General features: G+C 40.6%; 1 protein-coding gene across 2 annotated transcripts in view; it reads left to right on the forward strand.

Annotated features, from left to right (window-relative positions):
• The window catches only part of ncam2a (neural cell adhesion molecule 2a), a 433491-nt gene that overhangs the window by 317494 nt on the left and 96957 nt on the right, over positions 1-19040 (forward strand). For both annotated transcript variants that reach the window (XM_014151337.3, XM_014151338.3), the window contains exons 4-6: positions 242-397; positions 2927-3064; positions 18553-18670. In XM_014151337.3, the coding sequence (XP_014006812.3) occupies positions 242-397; positions 2927-3064; positions 18553-18670 (412 nt within the window). The remainder of the gene's footprint in view (positions 1-241; positions 398-2926; positions 3065-18552; positions 18671-19040) is intronic.

Consider the following 19040-nt stretch of genomic DNA (forward strand, 5'->3'; position numbering starts at 1 on the left):
TAGACAATATGTAAAACAGTTTGTTCTATAGAATGGAGTTAACTCTCTACTCACCTGCAGGGTTTCCCAAACTCGGTCTCTGTTCCAAAGTCCACCCTCACCTACTACTTAGAACGAGGCAATGTACTGGCCATGCATTCTAAATGGTATACTTGCGTGAATATTGTAACATAATCTCTCCTGGAAAGACATGTCTCTAATGTGACTTCACTTCCTGTTACCTAATTTCCTATGTTGACAGAGAAGCTGACATTCCGCGACGTGAGGTCCCCCCAGGAGTTCCGTCACGGCGAGGCGGCAGAGGTGGTGTGTGACGTCATCGCCTCGCCGGCACCTGCAGTCTCTTGGTTCTACCAAAAGGGCTTCAAGAGCATGGAGATCACAGAGGAGCACTACAGTAAGTCTGCTTATGGTCATTTGATACTTGCTGCCTCTGTTGATGTGCTGGAAAACCTTATTTGCTTGTTAAAATAAGGACCTAATTACCAGTTGGTTAATTAAAGCCTAACTTTGTAAAGTGCATACTGTAGCTACCATAATAGCAACATAACTTGACTCTTGAAAAGTAATCTATTGAGCAGTACAGACCATATAGAAATAATTTTCATGTGAACATGTCATTGGATACGTTTGATCCACATATTTGTTATTTTTTTGGGCCCACTCTTTGATGGTATTTTACAGTCTGCTTTTAATGAAGCAGCTGATTATTACATTATCATTGATTTCAGAAGCCAATTAACGGTTTGCTAGCGCATCAAAATATTTAACATTAAATGAATTCAGTTTATATGTCAGATTGCTTCACACACCGTTTCGAGACATCAGTTGAATAAATGTGCTTACTAGTGTGTCCCAAATGGCACCCTATTCCCTATGTAGTGCACTACTTTTGACAAGTGCCCTATGGGCCCTGTTCAAACATAGTGCACTATACAGGGAATAGGGTGCCTTTTGGGATGTAACCTATGTAAACAAACCAATATTATGAAAAATATATTCCCCAGATTCTGTCAGGGGTTTGAGGCTATAAATAGCAAGTTCTAACAATAAAAGCCACAGCATGTGATTTCATTAAACATATTGTTGGACAATAAAACATGTTAACGAGCCTGCCTAGAAGATGGAGAGTAGAGGATGCAAATGTCAGTCGGTGGTCTGATGCTCGCTGCCATGTTGTTGAGATCTGTGGGAATCACATCTTCCTTTCTTCATGGCTACTGAATAGTGAAAGAACAGAATATTATTATTATTATTATTATTTATTTTTACTTTATTTTGTATTATTTTTTCACTTATTTTTTGTGTGCTTATGTTGTTGACATACAGTATGTTGGGATATGAAGGGGATATTCCATCTGTCTTGAACACTGATACTATAAGTGACAGCACAGGAAATTATTCCTTCATATTTCTCTACTTTACTTTTTCTTCATTAAATGAGTTCTTTCAGATCATTTCTCCTAAAAGGAAAGGAAACAAAGTGTTGTATACTATTGGAACACATCCTGTAACTAAGGAGGAATGGAGAAGGAAAGAACGGTGTCTTAGATTGGAACACATCCTATGGCTTAGAAAGAAAGGAGAAGAGAAAGTTGTTTTAGACTATTAGAACTATCAGGTTTCAGGTAAGACCCAAGTGCAGACAGTGTTAAAGTAACAATGTTTATTACAACAACAGGGGCAGGCAAACAACAGGTCAAGGCAGGCAGGGGTCGATCCAGAGTAGTGGGGCAAAGGTACAGGACGGCAGGTAGGCCCAGGGTCAGGTCAGGCAGAGGTCGGTAATCCAGAGTCGGGGCACAGGACCGCAGGCAGGCCCAGGGTCAGGTCAGGAAGAGGTCGGTAATCCAGAGTAGAGGCACAGGATGGCAGGCAGGCTCAGAGTCAGGACAGACAAGGGTCAAAACCAGGAGGGCGAGGATAAAGAGAGACTGGGGAAAAGCAGGAGCTGAGACAAAACGCAGGCTGACTTGAACAAACAAAATGAACTGACACACAGACAGAAAACGTGATAAGTGGGGAAGATGGGCGACACCTGGAGGGTGGTGGAGACAAGGACAGGTGAAACAGATCAGGGCGTGACAAGAACACATTCGGGGGCTAGAATGATAGGAGAGGGAAAGTAATGTATCTTAGATTATTGGAACACATCTTGGGGCTGAGAAAGAACGGAGAAGAAATGAAATGTATCTTTGACTATTGGAAACCTTCATGGCTCGTTCATGATGGACAGAAGTTAATTTGCAGGTTCAGACTTGTTTACCAATACTCTGTCACCCAATCATTACTTTTCCTCCTCCTACACTTTCCCCCTCATCCACCCATCACATAGACAGACTTCCTGGGCTGATTAGGAAAAAGATTTGTTTGAAATCTTTGAATGTAGTTAGGTTTATTAATTGAATTTCAAAGTGCGTTGAAGGGAAGGGCCTATCTCCCCTTGCCGTGCGGTAATGATTAAAGGTAGAGATGGCAGTGTATTTTTTTTATTCTACGCTAATTACGGGACAAGGTTATAAATACCTTTGCGCTTGACAGAGAGAGATAGGGTTCTCACTTATCTGCCAGTGACAACAATAAAGGATGGGAAACTTTTTGTGAACTGCAGACCTAATTACTAAAGTATTTATCTCACATCGCTTAGCTAACTTTATTTTTAAAAGCTAAAAATGGTGAAGGTTTATGAAAATATTATTTGATAGAAAGTATGTGACTGGAGTCATGAGACTTCCTTTCTATTGTTTTCCTTGTATCTTTCTTTCCATATTTCCCGTCTCTTTCTAACTCTCTACCCCTCTCGTTCAACCTTTCTTTCTCATGCTCTATCCCCCTATATCTCTCTCTATCGCTCCCCTGTCACTCTATCTCTACGCCCCCCCCCCCCCCCACCCTCTATTTCTCTCCTGCCCTCTCTCCTGTGAAGGCAGGTTCCAGGTGCTGCCCAACAACAACCTGCAGATCCACAAGGTGACCAAAGCGGACGAGGGCGTGTACCGCTGCGAAGCGCGAGTGGAGGCCCGCGGCGAGATCGACTTTGTTGACATCGAGGTAGTGGTGAATGGTGAGTAGCTATTGCGTCCACTGTAGCTAATACCTATCCAGTCATATGCAGGGGTGAACGAAGAGTTAGCCACCTAGTTAGCATAGCATACCTACTCTCCCCTTGACTATCATATCCAAAACGTTCAGATATATATGTAACCTTGGTTCTCTGAAGGATCAAAGCTCAACAACTCAGAATCATTCAAACGTAACCTACCCAGACATATTTTTCCTCTCACAGTAGCAGCCGGGCCTGATCTCAGAACAGACTTATGAAGACTAGCGTAGCATACAGTACGGCTACCTGCTCTCGTTTTGCACATATCAAAAGCCTATCTGACCATATACAGTGGTCCCTTCTACAATAGCAGCCATACAGCAGTGGTGTTAAGGATGAGAAGCCCTATACAGAGCCACATTGTAAAGCTCTCTTAGGCCAGGCACTGGGGCGTATCGATCGGTGGCATACAGAATTGTTGCTCCTCTCAGGGTGAGAATAGAGTCACCTAGTGAGACAGAATCATTCACCCCTCCTACACTCCACAGTTACAGCGCTGACACAGGCACAGGTTTGCCAGCTCCTAAACAATCGCACCCCAGGACCACGGGCAAAATGAAACGCTTATCGGTCCAGAGACACTTGGTCTCACACAAAGCAGGAACGTCTGTCTTCGGTGGCGGGGATTGGATTGTCAATAGTGGCAAAAATCTCTGCTCTGATTCAATTCGGGTTCTCTTTTGAGTTATTGACACAAAGATAATCATACCTGGTGTGTAAGAATTGGGTCATTGATTCAGAATTAATCGTGTTTATTGTGTAGGTCACAGGAGGTTGGTGTCACCTTAATTGGGGAGAACGGGCTCGTGGTAAGTTGCTTGAGCAGAATTTGTGGAATGGTATCAAACACATGGTTTCCTTGTGTTTGATGCCATTTCATTTGCTCCATTCCGGACATTATTATGAGCCGTTTTCCCCTCAGCAGCATCCTGTGGTGTAGGTGGAAGTGTGATGGACAGCGGTTTGATTCTAGGTCTCCTGCGTGTTACAAGACTATTAGCCAACTGAGGTGAGGCCTGGGCAAGATATTGGATGGCCAGTGCAAGTTCAGGTCTCAAGCAAGGTTACTCATCACGCAAGTGTAGTTTCAAACCACCATCGCTACAAAGGCAGTGGCTCCAACAGAACTGTGGAGTCACTGAATTGTACTGTGTTGAACATAAGATCTGAGCATTCACCTCAGATCGGCATAGTTTGAGAGAAAGAACAGACTCACTGATCTAGACAGGCTCGTTATAGAGCTACTTAATGATGGTCAGTTTGGCTGCCACCGCTCCTTTGATTTCCTATATACTCCCACTATTTCTGTGATTGAAGATTTCAATTAACGCCAGCTCGGGGTTTTGTAGCTCAAAAAGCAAAAGGTTGTCATTTTTAATTACCTAATTTGTTCTCAGCAAGGCCCCAGAGAAGCCAGGAAGGCGAGCCACCTCAGAGCGTTTCGGGAGTGATTGAAATGTGATCTCTCGTGAGCTATAAGCACAGGTTATGCATGAGCGCCCACAATATTGTCTCGGCTATCTAGCTCTTCCCACCTAATGTAATGAACGCACTCGGCAAAAAAAAAAACACGGATTGCGTTCAATTTAGAGCACCACTTATAGTTGTGAGGAAGATCCAATAAGCTTGCTCATTGAGGCGAGTCCTATTATCCGCCTGGCAACATGACACCCGCGATCCGGCTACGGAGATGGGACAGTCCACCGCCGCCATCACTATGGAGTGTGTCCGACTGAGAGAAGGAAAAACTCAGAAGTAACCCACTCGGCACAAACTGGTTGAATCAATGTTGTTTCAGTGTAATTTGTCAACTTATTGTGACGTGGAATCTACGTGGAAAATACATTGGATTTGAAAAAAAAGTCATCAACTGAATTATTTTTATTTGTATGTATTTATTTTTTCAAGGGGTGATCAGCTTTAATATTGCAGATAGATTGTGGCTTCTATCAGTGTAATTGTGTGCATAATTTCCAATCCCCATATATGTTTTGTAAACATATACATTACCAGTCAAAAGTTTGTACACTCATTCCAGGGTTTTTCTCTATTTTTACTATTTTCTACATTGTAGAATAATAGTGAAGACATCAGAACTATGAACTATGTTTAACACTTTTTTTGGTTACTTCATGATTTCATATGTGTTATTTCATAGTTGTGATGTCTTCACTATTATTCAACAATGTAGAAAATAGTAAAAATAAAGAAAAACACTTGGATGAGTTTTTGTGTCCAAACTTTTGACTGGTACTGGTACTGTATGTATTATTTTACGTATTTACACTACCGTCAGGACAACAATTTTCAGCTGTGCTTACATAATTGCAAAATAGTTTTCAAATGATCAATTAGTCTTTTAAAATGATGCACTTGGATTAGCTAACACAACGTGCCATTGGAACACAGGAGTGATGGTTGCTGAGTCTCTCTACACCTATGTAGATATTCCATAAATAAATCTACCGTTTCCAGCTTCAATAGTCATTTACAACATTTACAATGTCTACACTGTATTTCTGATCAATTTGATGTTATTTTAATGGACAATTTTTTTACAACTTTTCTTTCAAAAACAAGGACATTTCTAAGTGACCCCAAACTTTTGAACGGTAGTGTATATCCCCTATCTACGCAAGAGTGAAGACTCGCTCTGTCACAACTCCTGCTTGCAGACACACATGGGCTCTGGCATTTGCAACCGTTTTCCTTACTCACTCATTTAACTCATCACGCTTTTCCAATCAAACAGGCAACCCATTTTCCTACACAACAATAAAAATAGAATACAAATTATTTTACAACATTCCCTAACTTGAATACTATAGTGTAGTTATAATTTCTTTATTCATTGTTATATTTTATTATTTCATTGAGAGTGGATACAGTATTTTGCGTCATTCTGCAATTTAAAGTTGGCGAGTCTTTTGCCCGGGTTTTTAACCACTACTCTGTCTTTAAAGGATGCAATCGCTGTTCTCTCTGTCCAAAACGATGTACGTGTTTAGGATTAATTTGGTCAACAATGTAGCCTAGGATCTGCAGTGCTTTAACCATGAATTATTTCACTACTCTCTCTGGCTCCTCACCTTCATTCTCTTTAATTCCGGTAAGCACCAGATTTTCACCCATTGATGTTGTCTGTACAGTTGAATTCGGAAGTTTACATACACTTAGGTTGGAGTCATTAAAACTCGTTTTTCAAACACTCCACAAATGTCTTGTTAACAAGCTATAGTTTTGGCAAGTCGGTTAGGACATCTACTTTGTGCATGACAATTACGCAGTAATATTTCCAACAATTGTTTACAGACAGATTATTTCGCTTATAATTCACTGTATCTCAATTCCAGTGGGTCAGAAGTTTACACACACTAAATTTACTGTGCATTTAAACAGCTTGGAAAATTCCAGAAAATGATGTCATGGCTTTAGGACCTACTGATAGGCTAATTTACATAATTTTAGTCAATTGGAGGTGTACCTGTGGATGTATTTCAAGGCCTACCTTCAAACTCAGTGCATCTTTGCTTGACATCATGGAAAAATCAAAAGAAATCAGCCAAGACCTCAGAAAACAATTGTAGACCTCCACAAGTCTGGTTCATCCTTGGGAGCAATATCCAAATGCCTGAAGGTACCACGTTCATCTGTACAAACAATAGTACGCAAGTATAAACGCCATGGGACCACGCAGCCGTCATACCGCCCAGGAAGGAGATGCGTTCTGTCTCCTAGAGATGAATGTACTTTGGTGCGAGAAGTGCAATTCAATCCCAGAACAACAGCAAAGGACCTTGTGAAGATGCTGGATGAAACAGGTACAAAAGTATCTATATCCACTCCTATATCGACATAACCTGAAAGGCCACTCACGAAAGGAGATGCCACTGCTCAAAAAAACGCCATAAAAAAGCTAGACTACGGTTGGAACTGCACATGGGGACAAAGATCGTACTTTTTGGAGAAATGTCCTCTGGTCTGATGAAACAAGAATATAACTGTTTGGCCATAATGACCATCGTTATGTTTGGAGGAAAAAGGGGGAGGCTTGCAAGCCAAAGAATACCATCCCAACCGTAAAGCACGGGGGTGGCAGCATCATGTTGTGGGGGTGCTTTGCTGCAGGAGGGACTGCAGGAGGGACTGGTGCACAAAATAGATGGCATCATGTGGCAGGAAAATTATGTGGATATATTGAAGCAACATCTCAAGACATCAGTCAGGAAGTTAAAGTTTGATTGTAAATGGGTCTTCCAAATGGACAATGACCACAAGCATACTTCCAAAGTTGTGGCAAAATTGCTTAAGGACAACAAAGTCAAGGTATTGGAGTGGCCCTCACAAAGCCCTGACCTCAATCCTACAGAAAATTTGTGGGCAGAACTGAAAAAGTGTGTGCGAACAAGGAGGCCTACAAACCGGACGCAGTTACACCAGCTCTGTCAGGAGGAATGGGCCAAAATTCACCCAACTTATTGTGGGAAGCTTGTGGAAGGCTACTGCTCCAAAAACATTTGACCGAAGTTAAACAGTTTAAAGGCAATGCTACCAAATACTAATTGAGTGTATCAAAACTTCTGACCCACTGGGAATGTGTTGAAATAAAAGTTGAAAAAAATCACTCTCTACTATACTATTATTCTGACATTTCACATTCAAATAAAGTGGTGATCCTAACTGACCTAAAACAGGGAATTTTTACTCAGATTAAATGTCAGGAATTGTTAAAAACATTTTGCATAAATGTACTTGGCTAAGGTGTATGTAAACTTCCGACTTCAACTTTATATCAAGTAGGGATTCACTCAACAAATTGTTCTCTCTTAAGTTCGTTAAAGTCAGCTTCAATAACATTGACTGTACCATTCAGCTTTTCAGTTTCCTTTTCCAGTGTCGCGGCTTTCTCATCACTCATTTCAAGGCTCTTCTTCACCTCATGTATCTTTAAGGACTAACTCAGGTACGCCTAATTTATAAATTTGAGATTTTAGCAGTTTGATTTCCACGCTTACCGTGGTGGTGAAAATATGTAATCTGTGTCAATCGAAGAGTCTCTTATTGCATTTTTTTGTTTTAGAAGTTGGTTCTCCATTCCTTACGTGTTTACCCTCCGCCATGTTCTGACTGCGTTGGTAGTGTTTGTCGATAAAATTCTCCAGCCTAACAAGTTGGTTTGAGTTATTTTCCAGTTTTGATGTTGTTGCTCACGAGTGAGCAGATCAGCGTAAAAGTATTATTATTTGGTCAGTTTAGGGACATTCATTTCTAAGCTTTTTCACAAGGCATTCTGCACCGCCAACTTCAGTCCGCCATCTTTCACTGCCACCAACGGAAATTGTTGATTTAAGGGTGAAATTTCAACCACAGGATTATGTCACAAAAAAACAAACCTTATATGAAATATTTTGCATTTGTACCTTTAATCTTGAAGTTCTCCGTCCCGTATGCGGAATCAACATCCAGCTTAAAATCATTTCGCCATATTCATAACCGAACAATAGAAAAATGTCTTTTTTTTTTCAAATATAGGACGATTTTATATCGTTTTATAGATACACCTCTCCTGAATCGAACCACGTTGTCCGATTTCAAAAAGGCTTTACAGCAAAAGCAAAACATTAGATAATGTTAGAGGAGTATATCGTCAAAGTATTCACATAGCCATTTTCCGACCAACCACATGCATCACAAATAACCAAAAAACAGCTAAATGCAGCACTAACCTTTGACAATCTTCATCAGATGACACTCCTAGGACATCATGTTACACAATACATGCATTATTTTGTTCGATAAAGTTCACATTTATATATAAAAACAGCATTTTACATCGGCGCGTGACGTTGACTAACTATTTTCCCTCAAATGCATCCGGTGAAACAGCGCTACAATTTACTAAATTACTATTCGAAAACATTTTTAACCTCTTACATCTAGACGTTCCGCTAGCGGAACACCTGCTCCAATATCCAATGATAGGCGTGGCGCGAATTACAAATTCCTCAAAAATACAAAAACTTCAATTTTTCAAACATATGACTATTTCACAGCATTTTAAAGACAAGACTCTCCTTTATCTAACCACACTGTCCAATTTCAAAAAGGCTTTACAGCGAAAGCAAAACATTAGATTATGTCAGCAGAATACCAAGCCAGAAATAATCAGACACCCATTTTTCAAGCTAGCATATAATGTCACAAAAACCCAGAAGACAGCTAAATGCAGCACTAACCTTTGATGATCTTCATCAGATGACACACCTAGGACATTATGTTATACAATACATGCATGTTTTGTTCAATCAAGTTCATATTTATATCAAAAAACAGCTTTTTACATTAGCATGTGACGTTCAGAACTAGCATACCCCCCGCAAACTTCCGGAGGAATTTGCTAACAATTTACTAAATTACTCACGATAAACGTTCACAAAAAGCATAACAATTATTTTAAGAATTATAGATACAGAACTCCTCTATGCACTCTATGTCCGATTTTAAAATAGCTTTTTGGTGAAAGCACATTTTGCAATATTCTAAGTACATAGCCCAGCCATCACGGGCTAGCTATTTAGACACCCGGCAAGTTTAGCACTCACCAATATCAGATTTACTATTATAAAAGTTTGATTACCTTTTGTTGTCTTCGTCAGAATGCACTCCCAGGACTGCTACTTCAATAACAAATGTTGGTTTGGTCCAAAATAATCCATCGTTATATCCGAATAGCGGCGTTTTGTTCGTGCGTCCCAGACACTATCCGAAATGGTAAATCAGGGTCGTGTGCATGGCGCAATTCGTGACAAAAAAAATCTAAATATTCCATTACCGTACTTTGAAGCATGTCAACCGCTGTTTACAATCCATTTTTATGCCATTTTTCTCGTAAAAAAGCGATAATATTCCGACCGGGAATGTCCATTTAGCTAAACAGAGGAAAGAAAACAAAGCTTTCGGTCGACGCGGGCACGAGCCTGAGTCTCACAGTACTGTAACCAGCCACTACCCAAACGCGCTACTTTTTTTCAGCCAGAGCCTGCAAAGCCACGATTCAGTATTCTTGCCGCCTTCTGAGAGCCTATGGCAGCCGTAGGAAGTGTCACGGGACAGCTAAGATCCTCACTCTTCAATAAACAGAGACAAGAAGAACGACACCTTGTCAGACAGGCCACTTCCTGCATGAAATCTTCTCAGGTTTTTGCCTGCCATATGAGTTCAGTTATACTCACAGACACCATTCAAACAGTTTTAGAAACTTTGGAGTGTGTTCTATCCAAAGCCAATAATTATATGCATATTCTAGTTACTGGGCAGGAGTAGTAACCAGATTAAATCGGGTACGTTTTTTATCCAGCCGTGAAAATACTGCGCCCTAGCCATAACAGGTTAAAATGTAATATTGTCATTCTAAGAATTATAGATTAACATCTCGTGAAAGCACCCGCAATGCCAGATTTAAAAATAACTTTACTGGGTAATCACACTTTGCGATAAAAGGGGATGCGATACTCAGAAAAATAGGCTACCGTTACAGGTCAGCGCCATCTTGGAACAATCGCATATCAAATCTACTCTTGTATACTATTGTAAATAATCCCTTACCTTTGATTATCTTCATCAGAAGGCACTTCCAGGGATTCCCAGGTCCACAAAAAATGTATTTTCGTTCAAAAAAGTTAGTCCTTTATGTCCCAATAGCTTCTTGTTGTTAGTGCGTTCTGAAGGCTGCTCCAAATGTACCGTCGTCCGCGGGACTTCTCTCTCACCAAAATGCTAAAAAAATATATTTAATTTCGTTCAAACATGTCAAACGTTGTATAACATAAATCTTTAGGGCCTTTTTCAACCAGAGCTCCAATAATATTCAAGGGGGACGGCTGCATTGTCTTTCAAAACGTTTCGAAAGGGGAGGGTAGCCAGGGGCACCCGCGTCATAATAGTAACGACCCTCCCCATGTGACCAAGATCAACAGCCTCTCATTCAGTCAGTTTTCACAGTAAAAGACTCAAACCACTTTGTAAAGACTGGGGACATCAAGTGGAAGTCATAGGAAGTGCTCAATGAACCATAGCTCACGGTGTGATTTATAGGCAAAGTGATGAAGTTGAGTCCGCAATTCAGAATTCCACATCCTGTTACGATCTGTCTTGGGGTTTTGACTGCCATATGAGTTCTGTTATACTCACAGACACCATTCAAACCGTTTTAGAAACTTTCGGGTGTTTTCTATCCACAACTATTAATTATATGCATATCCTAGCTTCTGAGTTTGAGTAGGAGGCTGTTTAAAATGGGCACGTATTTCTTTCAAAAATCGCTGTAGCGCCCCCTATCCTAGGCGACCGTCAAGAGGTTAAAACAATGTCAGATTTTCAATGTAATATCCACAATCAGAAAAAAATAACAATAGCCTGGGTAGATTGATTAGATTGGAGGCAATTTGTTTTTACCGCCCACACACACACCTGCATATACAGTCGAGGCCAAAAGTTTTGAGAAAGACACAAATATTAATTTCCACAAAGTTTGCTGCTTCAGTGTCTTTAGATATTTTTGCCAGATGTTACTATGGAATACTGAAGTATAATTACATGCATTTCATAAGTTTCAAGGGCTTTTATTGACAATTACATGAAGTTGATGCAAAGAGTCAATATTTGCAGTGTTGTCCCTTCTTTTTAAAGACCTCTGCAATCTGCCCTGGCATGCTGTCAATCAACTTCTGGGCCACATCCTGACTGATGGCAGCCCATTCTTGCATAATCAATGCTTGGAGTTTGTCAGAATTTGTGGGTTTTTGTTTGTCTATCTGCCTCTTGAGGATTTGACCACAAGTTCTCAATGGGATTAAGGTCCGGGGAGTTTTCTGGCCATGGACCCAAAATATCAATGTTTTGTTCCCAGAGCCACTTAGTTATCACTTTTGCCTTATGGCAAGTTGCTCCATCATGCTGGAAAAGGCATTGTTCGTCACCAAACTGTTCCTGGATGGTTTGGAGAAGTTGCTCTCGGAGGATGTGTTGGTACCATTCTTTATTCATGGCTGTGTTCTTAGGCAAAATTGTGAGTGAGCCCACTCCCTTAGCTGAGAAGCAACCCCACACATGAATGGTGTCAGGATGCTTTACTGTTGGCATGACACAGGACTGATGGTAGCGCTCACCTTGTCTTCTCCGGACAAGCTTTTTTCCGGATGCCCCAAACAACACACTCACACCTGTGTTAACGAGAGAATCACTGACATGATGTCAGCTGGTCCTTTATTGGCAGGGCTGAAATGCAGTGGAAATGTTTTTTTGTGATTCAGTTCATTTGCATGACAAAGAGGGACTTTGCAATTGATTGCAATTCATCTGATCACTCTTCATAACATTCTGGAGTATATGCAAATTGCCATCATACAAACTGAGGCAGCAGACTTTGTGAAAATTAATATTTGTGTCATTCTCAAAACTGTTGGTCACGACTGTACACACAATCCACCCGTCTATAAATTTCACATTTTGTTACATTTACAGCCTTATTGTAAAATGTATTAAATAGATTTTTTTTCCTCATCAATCTACATACAATACCCCATGATGACAAAGCAAAAAATAGGCTTTTAGAAATGTTAGCAAATTTTAAAAATACATTTAAAAAAGATCACATTTACATAAGTATTCAGACCCTTGAGTGCCTTTGGCAGCGATTACAGCTTTGAGTCTTCTTGGATATGACGCTACAAGCTTTGCACACCTGTATTTGGGGAGTTTCTCACATTCTTCTCTACAGATCCTCTCAAGCTCTGCCAGGTTGGATGAGGAGCGTTGCTGCACAGGTATTTTCAGGTCTCTCCAGTAATGTTCGAACGGGTTGAAGTCCGGGCTCTAGATGGGCCACTCAAGGACATTGAGACTTGTCCCGAAGCCACTCCTGCGTTGTCTTGGCTGTGTGCTTAGGGTCATTGTCCTGTTGGAAGGTGGAACTTCGCCCCAGTCTGAGGTCCTGAGCTCTCTAGAGCAGGTTTTCATCAAGGATCTCGCTGTACTTTTCTCTGTTAATCTTTCCCTTAATCCTGACTAGTCTCCCAGTCCCTTCTGCTGAAAAACATCCCCACAGCATGATGCTGCCACCACCACGCTTCACCATATGGATGGTGCCAGGTTTCCTCCAGAGTTCACATTTGGTTTCATCAGACCAGAGAATCTTGTTTCTCATGGTCTGAGAGTATTTAGGTGCCTTTTTGCAAACTCTAGTGGGCTGTCATGTGCCTTTTACTGAGGAGTGGCTTCCACCTGGCAACTCTACCATAAAGGCCTGATTGGTGGAGTGCTGCATAGATGGTTGTCATTCTGGAAGGTCCTCCCATCTCCACAGAGGAACTCTGGAGCTCTGTCAGAGTAATCATCAGGTTCTTGGTCGCCACCCTGACCAAGCCACCCTGCTCAGTTTGGCCAGGCGGCCAGCTCTAGGTGGTTCCAAATTTTTTGGTACCCTTCCCCAGATCTGTGCCTTGACACAATCCTGTCTCGGAGCTCTAAGGACAATTCCTTTGACCTCATGGCTTGGTTTTTGCTCTGACATGCGCGGTCAACTGTGGGACCTTATATAGACAGGTCTGTGCCTTTCTAAATCATGTCCAATCAATTTACTTTAACACAGGTGGACTCCAATCTAGCTGTAGAAACATCTAAAGGATGATCAATGGAAACAGGACGCACCTGCGCTCAATTTCGAGTCTCATAGCAATGGGTCTGAATACATGTAAATAAGGTATCTGCTTTTTATTTGTAATACTTGTTTTTGCTTTGTCATTATGGGGTATTGTGTGTACATTGATTAGGGAAAACATTATTTAATCCATTTTAGAATAAGGCTGTAACGTAACAAAAAATGGAAATGGTCTGAATACTTTCCGAGTGCACTGGATGTAACCACATCGACTTGGATGAAATATCTCATCCTAGTTTGTGTGGTTCCTCCTTCTGAAAATACCCAATCTGTGGCACAACCTCTTCCAGGTCCTTATTCTTATAATAATATGCATATTATGTTCTAAAAGAGCAAGGATTTCCTTTTTACTAAAGCCTTTTCTAAAGTATAGTTTCACCAGTCATCTAACTCAGGCATTTCAAAGAACAGCATCAGGGAACCAAGGAGGCATGGAATTAATCAGCAAAAACCCATACTTTAATCTTGAATTATAACTGTGACTTTATTCACAAAATGTTGCCAATATATTATTGATGTATTGCTACTCTATTTTCAAAATATTGGCACTTTATTCTCAAAATATTGCCACTTTATTCTCGAAGTATTTCAAGTTAACATACTATCCTTGCAAAAACAGTACCACCACCCTTTATTTTTTTCTCTTCACTTAGACCTAATACTCTTCTCTACAAACTGCGCTAGAATCCCGTTTAAATAGTCTTTTTTCATTTGATACTTGGGAACCTAACCGCAAAAGTAATTTTTATGTACACTACGTCATCACGCACTTTATAAGCAACAAGTCAATTTGATGGAAACACATCTCTAGTGGGAACATTTGCACATTGTTTTTATGCAGATTTTAGAATATTTGCATGAAAATCTCTCGCCAATTGGATGGAAACCTAGTTAATGTTATTATAAATAATTTCTTGTGTAATCATAGAAAGCGTGCATAGCTCATCGCAGGTCTGTGGTGATCTTCACAATTGCTGTAATACTGTACTCAGAATTTCGATTGGCATTGATCATGTAATGTAATCTCAACTGCAATACAGGTCATTTGGTTCTGCTATTAGATAAAGCACAGTGAAATCACATTCATCTGTTGTATAAATTAACAAAATGTCTGACATTGTATACCCATTTGAACTTTGCTGTGCTTTTAAACGGTTGAAAGTGCAGTGATATACATTTAGGTGACAACTAAACCAAAAATCTGACGTTATTCCATTTTAGAATGTGGATGTGCTTTTAGATGGTTGAAAGCATAGTGAGAACACATTGGAAAATTCAACAAACTTTTTGAGAAGGGGAATATAGGTTGTAATCTCATTTATCAAGGTCTCAACCAAAAATTATCCACGTTAAAAAAAGATGGTGTGCCCAGTGGGAGCTTTCTTAGAGGGAGGAAATAAGGAGAGACTAAGACTAACCTAAGGAGGGGAACACTAAGTAGAACGGAGGGAAGGAAACCCCTCTAAAGAGCCCAAAGTAAGGCCCTCCTAAGAAGCATAGATACTATATGTGGTCCTAATGGAATTTGAAGTATAGTCATTCGTGCCCTAAGAAGTGAACTAGATCTTAGGAGACAATAAGTGAAACACTAAAGAAAGAAACACTCAAAGTAGGGCCCCAAGTAAGATAAATACAAGGTCCTTCTGGACTTTGAAGTGTAGTCATTTGTGTGTTTTACTCAGTCTGTAACACAGCTTGTTCCAAAGTGTGTATAATTTTCCCCAAGCCTCAGAATTATATATGAAACTATAGATTCAACCAACTAGTCGTGTAAAATAGGATAGGATAAAGTAATCCTTCTAACCCCCCCCCCCCCCTTAAAAGATTTAGATGCACTATTGTAAAGTGGTTGTTCCACTGGATATCATAAGGTGAATGCACCAATTTGTAAGTCGCTCTGGATAAGAGCGTCTGCTAAATGACTTAAATGTAAATGTAAAACATAGTTAGAAGTTTAGTTGAGGGGGGAATCATTGCATCAGTCAGTTTGTCAGTCAGTACAGAGTTGGTCTATAATGGAGTAAACTGCGATACGGCTACAATGTTTTTGATTAGTATTAGCATTGACATTATCATGCAGACAGTGTGGCTAGTCTAGCGTACCCTTCCATCTCAGACTCCGACATTATCATCAAAGCGAGAGATAGAGGAGGAAGTGGCAGAGGGCTAGCCTCCCGCTGATTGGCTAGTGGATAGGGGTCAACTCAGCAGGGTGTCCTCCTCCTCTTCTGATTGGCTGGCTGAAAAGAAAACGTTGCCGGTGAAGAGGCTGAGTCATTTGAGGCTGATACCCATCAGCTACACCTGTCCTTTCCTCAACGTTTCCAATTGAAGCAACTTTTAAATGCAAATGGAGTTGTAGCCTTTTCAAACTCATCATTGTTCAGACGACCTTCAGAAATAAGTTTGATTTAGGTAGATTTTTGAACCATTTTTTTGGTGATTGATTACAGTCAATTACACTGCATGATCAAAAAATGAATTAGTTAATTTATATGTGTTAGTGTGTGCGTGCGTGCTTGTGCATGTGTGCATGCAAATGTGTGCATTTTTGTGCATTTTTGGTCTATTGCCATATGTTTGTGTGCACAAGGGAGCATGAGTTTCCCCCCCATATATCTCTCAACCGTTCTTCTTCTCCAAGTCTTTGAAATTGAAATGATAAAGGAGATTAAACATGTATTATCTCGGCTACTTAGTGTGTTGCTGATTTGCTCTTTTGATGTCTCTGTGCCTAGCATGGGTCTCCCATTAACTCAGCTGTTTTCAATGAGGCTCACTGATTTGGGAATGGACTGTATCGGATCAGGGACTTGAGAGAATGGTGTTCGATTGGCAAGCAAATCAATGTCTTATCTTGTCTGAGAGAGAGACATTCTGTCTCAGCTCAACCTGGGGCACAGTAGTACAGAATAAAACACATGCTATTGATATTGCTTGGTCGTTTCAATAGCCTGAAGCTTGAAACGTTTTTATATTCATATACAGTGGGGTCCCTTGATAAAGATGAGCAATAATGATTCAAATACTGAGTTATGCTATTTTATATACATATATACTAATACAATTGCTTAGAGAAAGAGGTTTTGTTTAACAAGTAATACTTTTTTCTCAAAAAGCTAGAGGTCCAAATTATTGACACCCCTATAGATTCTTGTACATAAAGTAGTCACAAGTATAGTATTTGGTCCCATATTCCAAGCACTCAATCACTATGTCAAGCTTGTGACTACAAATTTGTTGGATGCATTTTCAGTTCATTTTGGTTGTGTTTTAGATAATTTTGTTCCCAATTGAAGTTAATGGTACATTTCTTTTTATTGTAAATAAGAATAGAATGTTTCTAAACACGTCTACATTAATGTGGATGATACCATGATTACAGATAACCCTGAGTGAATTGTGAATAATGATGAGTGAGAAAGTTGAAGTGTGCGGATGTGTGTGGGGGGTTGTGTGTGTGCATGCATGCGTGTGTATGTGTGTCTGTTTAGGCGCAGGTGCGTATGTTCACATGTGCAACTGTTTGAGAGAGCGAGAGACATACAGAGAGTGATTGAGAGTAGACAGAGAAATGGACTGTGCAGTCCGAGTGAGAACAGATAAACAGAGTTGTAATATAGAGCTGTCACCGGCCTGTCAGTAAGCTGACTATCAGCCAGCAGTCTGGGATGGCTCTCCTTTCACTGCTGTGAGATGACAGCTCATGTTGATTGCATGGCAGTATGGCAGTGACACATTTCATTGGCTACGTAATGGACAGTAAGACCTCAAAATCCATCTGTATATGTGTGTGGAAGACAACTTCTCGTCGATGTTTTGCTCTGTCTTTTTCTTATCGTTCCTTAGGTAATTGTCCCCCACGATGGATCTGTCTCCGTTCATTCATACATACGTTAATCACACGCAATATCTCGGACAACACTAGCTCGGACACCACGAGCTTGGGACAAAACTTGGGTGAATGATGTGTCTTGCCATAGAGATCCAGCATTTACAAACTAATTTGCCCTGGGGGGGGGGGTGTTCTGGCTACACACAGAGTTCAGGTTCAATAGGGAAGAATACAGCTACTGCTTTCATACAGGCTAACCAGTTAGGGCTAGGACAACAGCCTAAATTCTAGTTATTGCTGTTAGCCTGAATAAACAGTTAAGCTTGGTTGACTTGCTACACATGCTAGCTACCACTATTAGCTTGATTAACCAGCTAGGCTAGGATGACTGGCTAAATGCTAGCTCAATGTTAGCCTGGTTAACTAGCTAGGATGACAGGCTAAATGCTAGCTACCATTGCTAGCCTGGTTACCTGTCTACCTGTCCCTTGGAAGACTGCACAGTGACACTACAGTGTCCCCATTTCCCCTCTATTAAGGACAAGACAGTCCAACATAAACATTGACCGTGCACGGTAAATCACTTGGTGTTGATGAACGGTGGCAAATCAACATGTAGAATCTTTTGGAAATTGGGAAAAAAATGTGGCTGATATTCTATGGTCAGAGGCAATAGGATGAGCACTCTCTGCACAACCACTGTGCAACGGCGGGCATTCGTGTTGATCTGTATTGTTCTTATGTCGCAACAATCTTAATTTGAAGAGGGGGTGGGGAAGGTTACAGTGCTAATTTCCTGTGTGCATATTGTTTCACTGCCGCTGTTTTGCTCTCCTATGTGTAATTTGGTGAAGTTCTCCTTATCACTTACTGTAACCTTTTGTCTTGTTCCCATAGTTCCTCCTGTGCTGTCGATGCTACAGCAGTCATTCAATGCCACAGCTGATTACCAGGAGTCAGTGACTTTCACCTGCGTCACATCGGGATCCCCCGACCCTGAGGTCACCTGGCACAGGTATAGTTAGCCCCTACACACTAAGTCATGGTTGTGTTCATTAAGCACAAAACGGAAGAACACAGGTGAGGCACTACCTGCACTTCAATAAGAAACGCTGGTTTTCATTTTCCCATTGCAAAATGTTTTGCTACCTACCTTGTGACCTAATAAACATGATTGTTTCCTTTTCATACATCTAAACTTCTATATGCTTGTGGCTTGGCGAACCAAATGCAATCCAGCCATTCTTTGACAAAACTATTAGCCAACCAGACCACTAGCTCAACCACATTTGGCGTATGTTTTGATTTATATTATGGCGACGTCACCGACTGTAGTCTGGTTTATCTATCACTGTTACAGATTAGTGGCTCCTTCAATGTTCTAA

Source organism: Salmo salar, chromosome 17, assembly GCF_965601325.2.
Source record: "Salmo salar chromosome 17, fSalSal1, whole genome shotgun sequence".
In the NCBI taxonomy this organism is placed as follows: domain Eukaryota; kingdom Metazoa; phylum Chordata; class Actinopteri; order Salmoniformes; family Salmonidae; genus Salmo; species Salmo salar.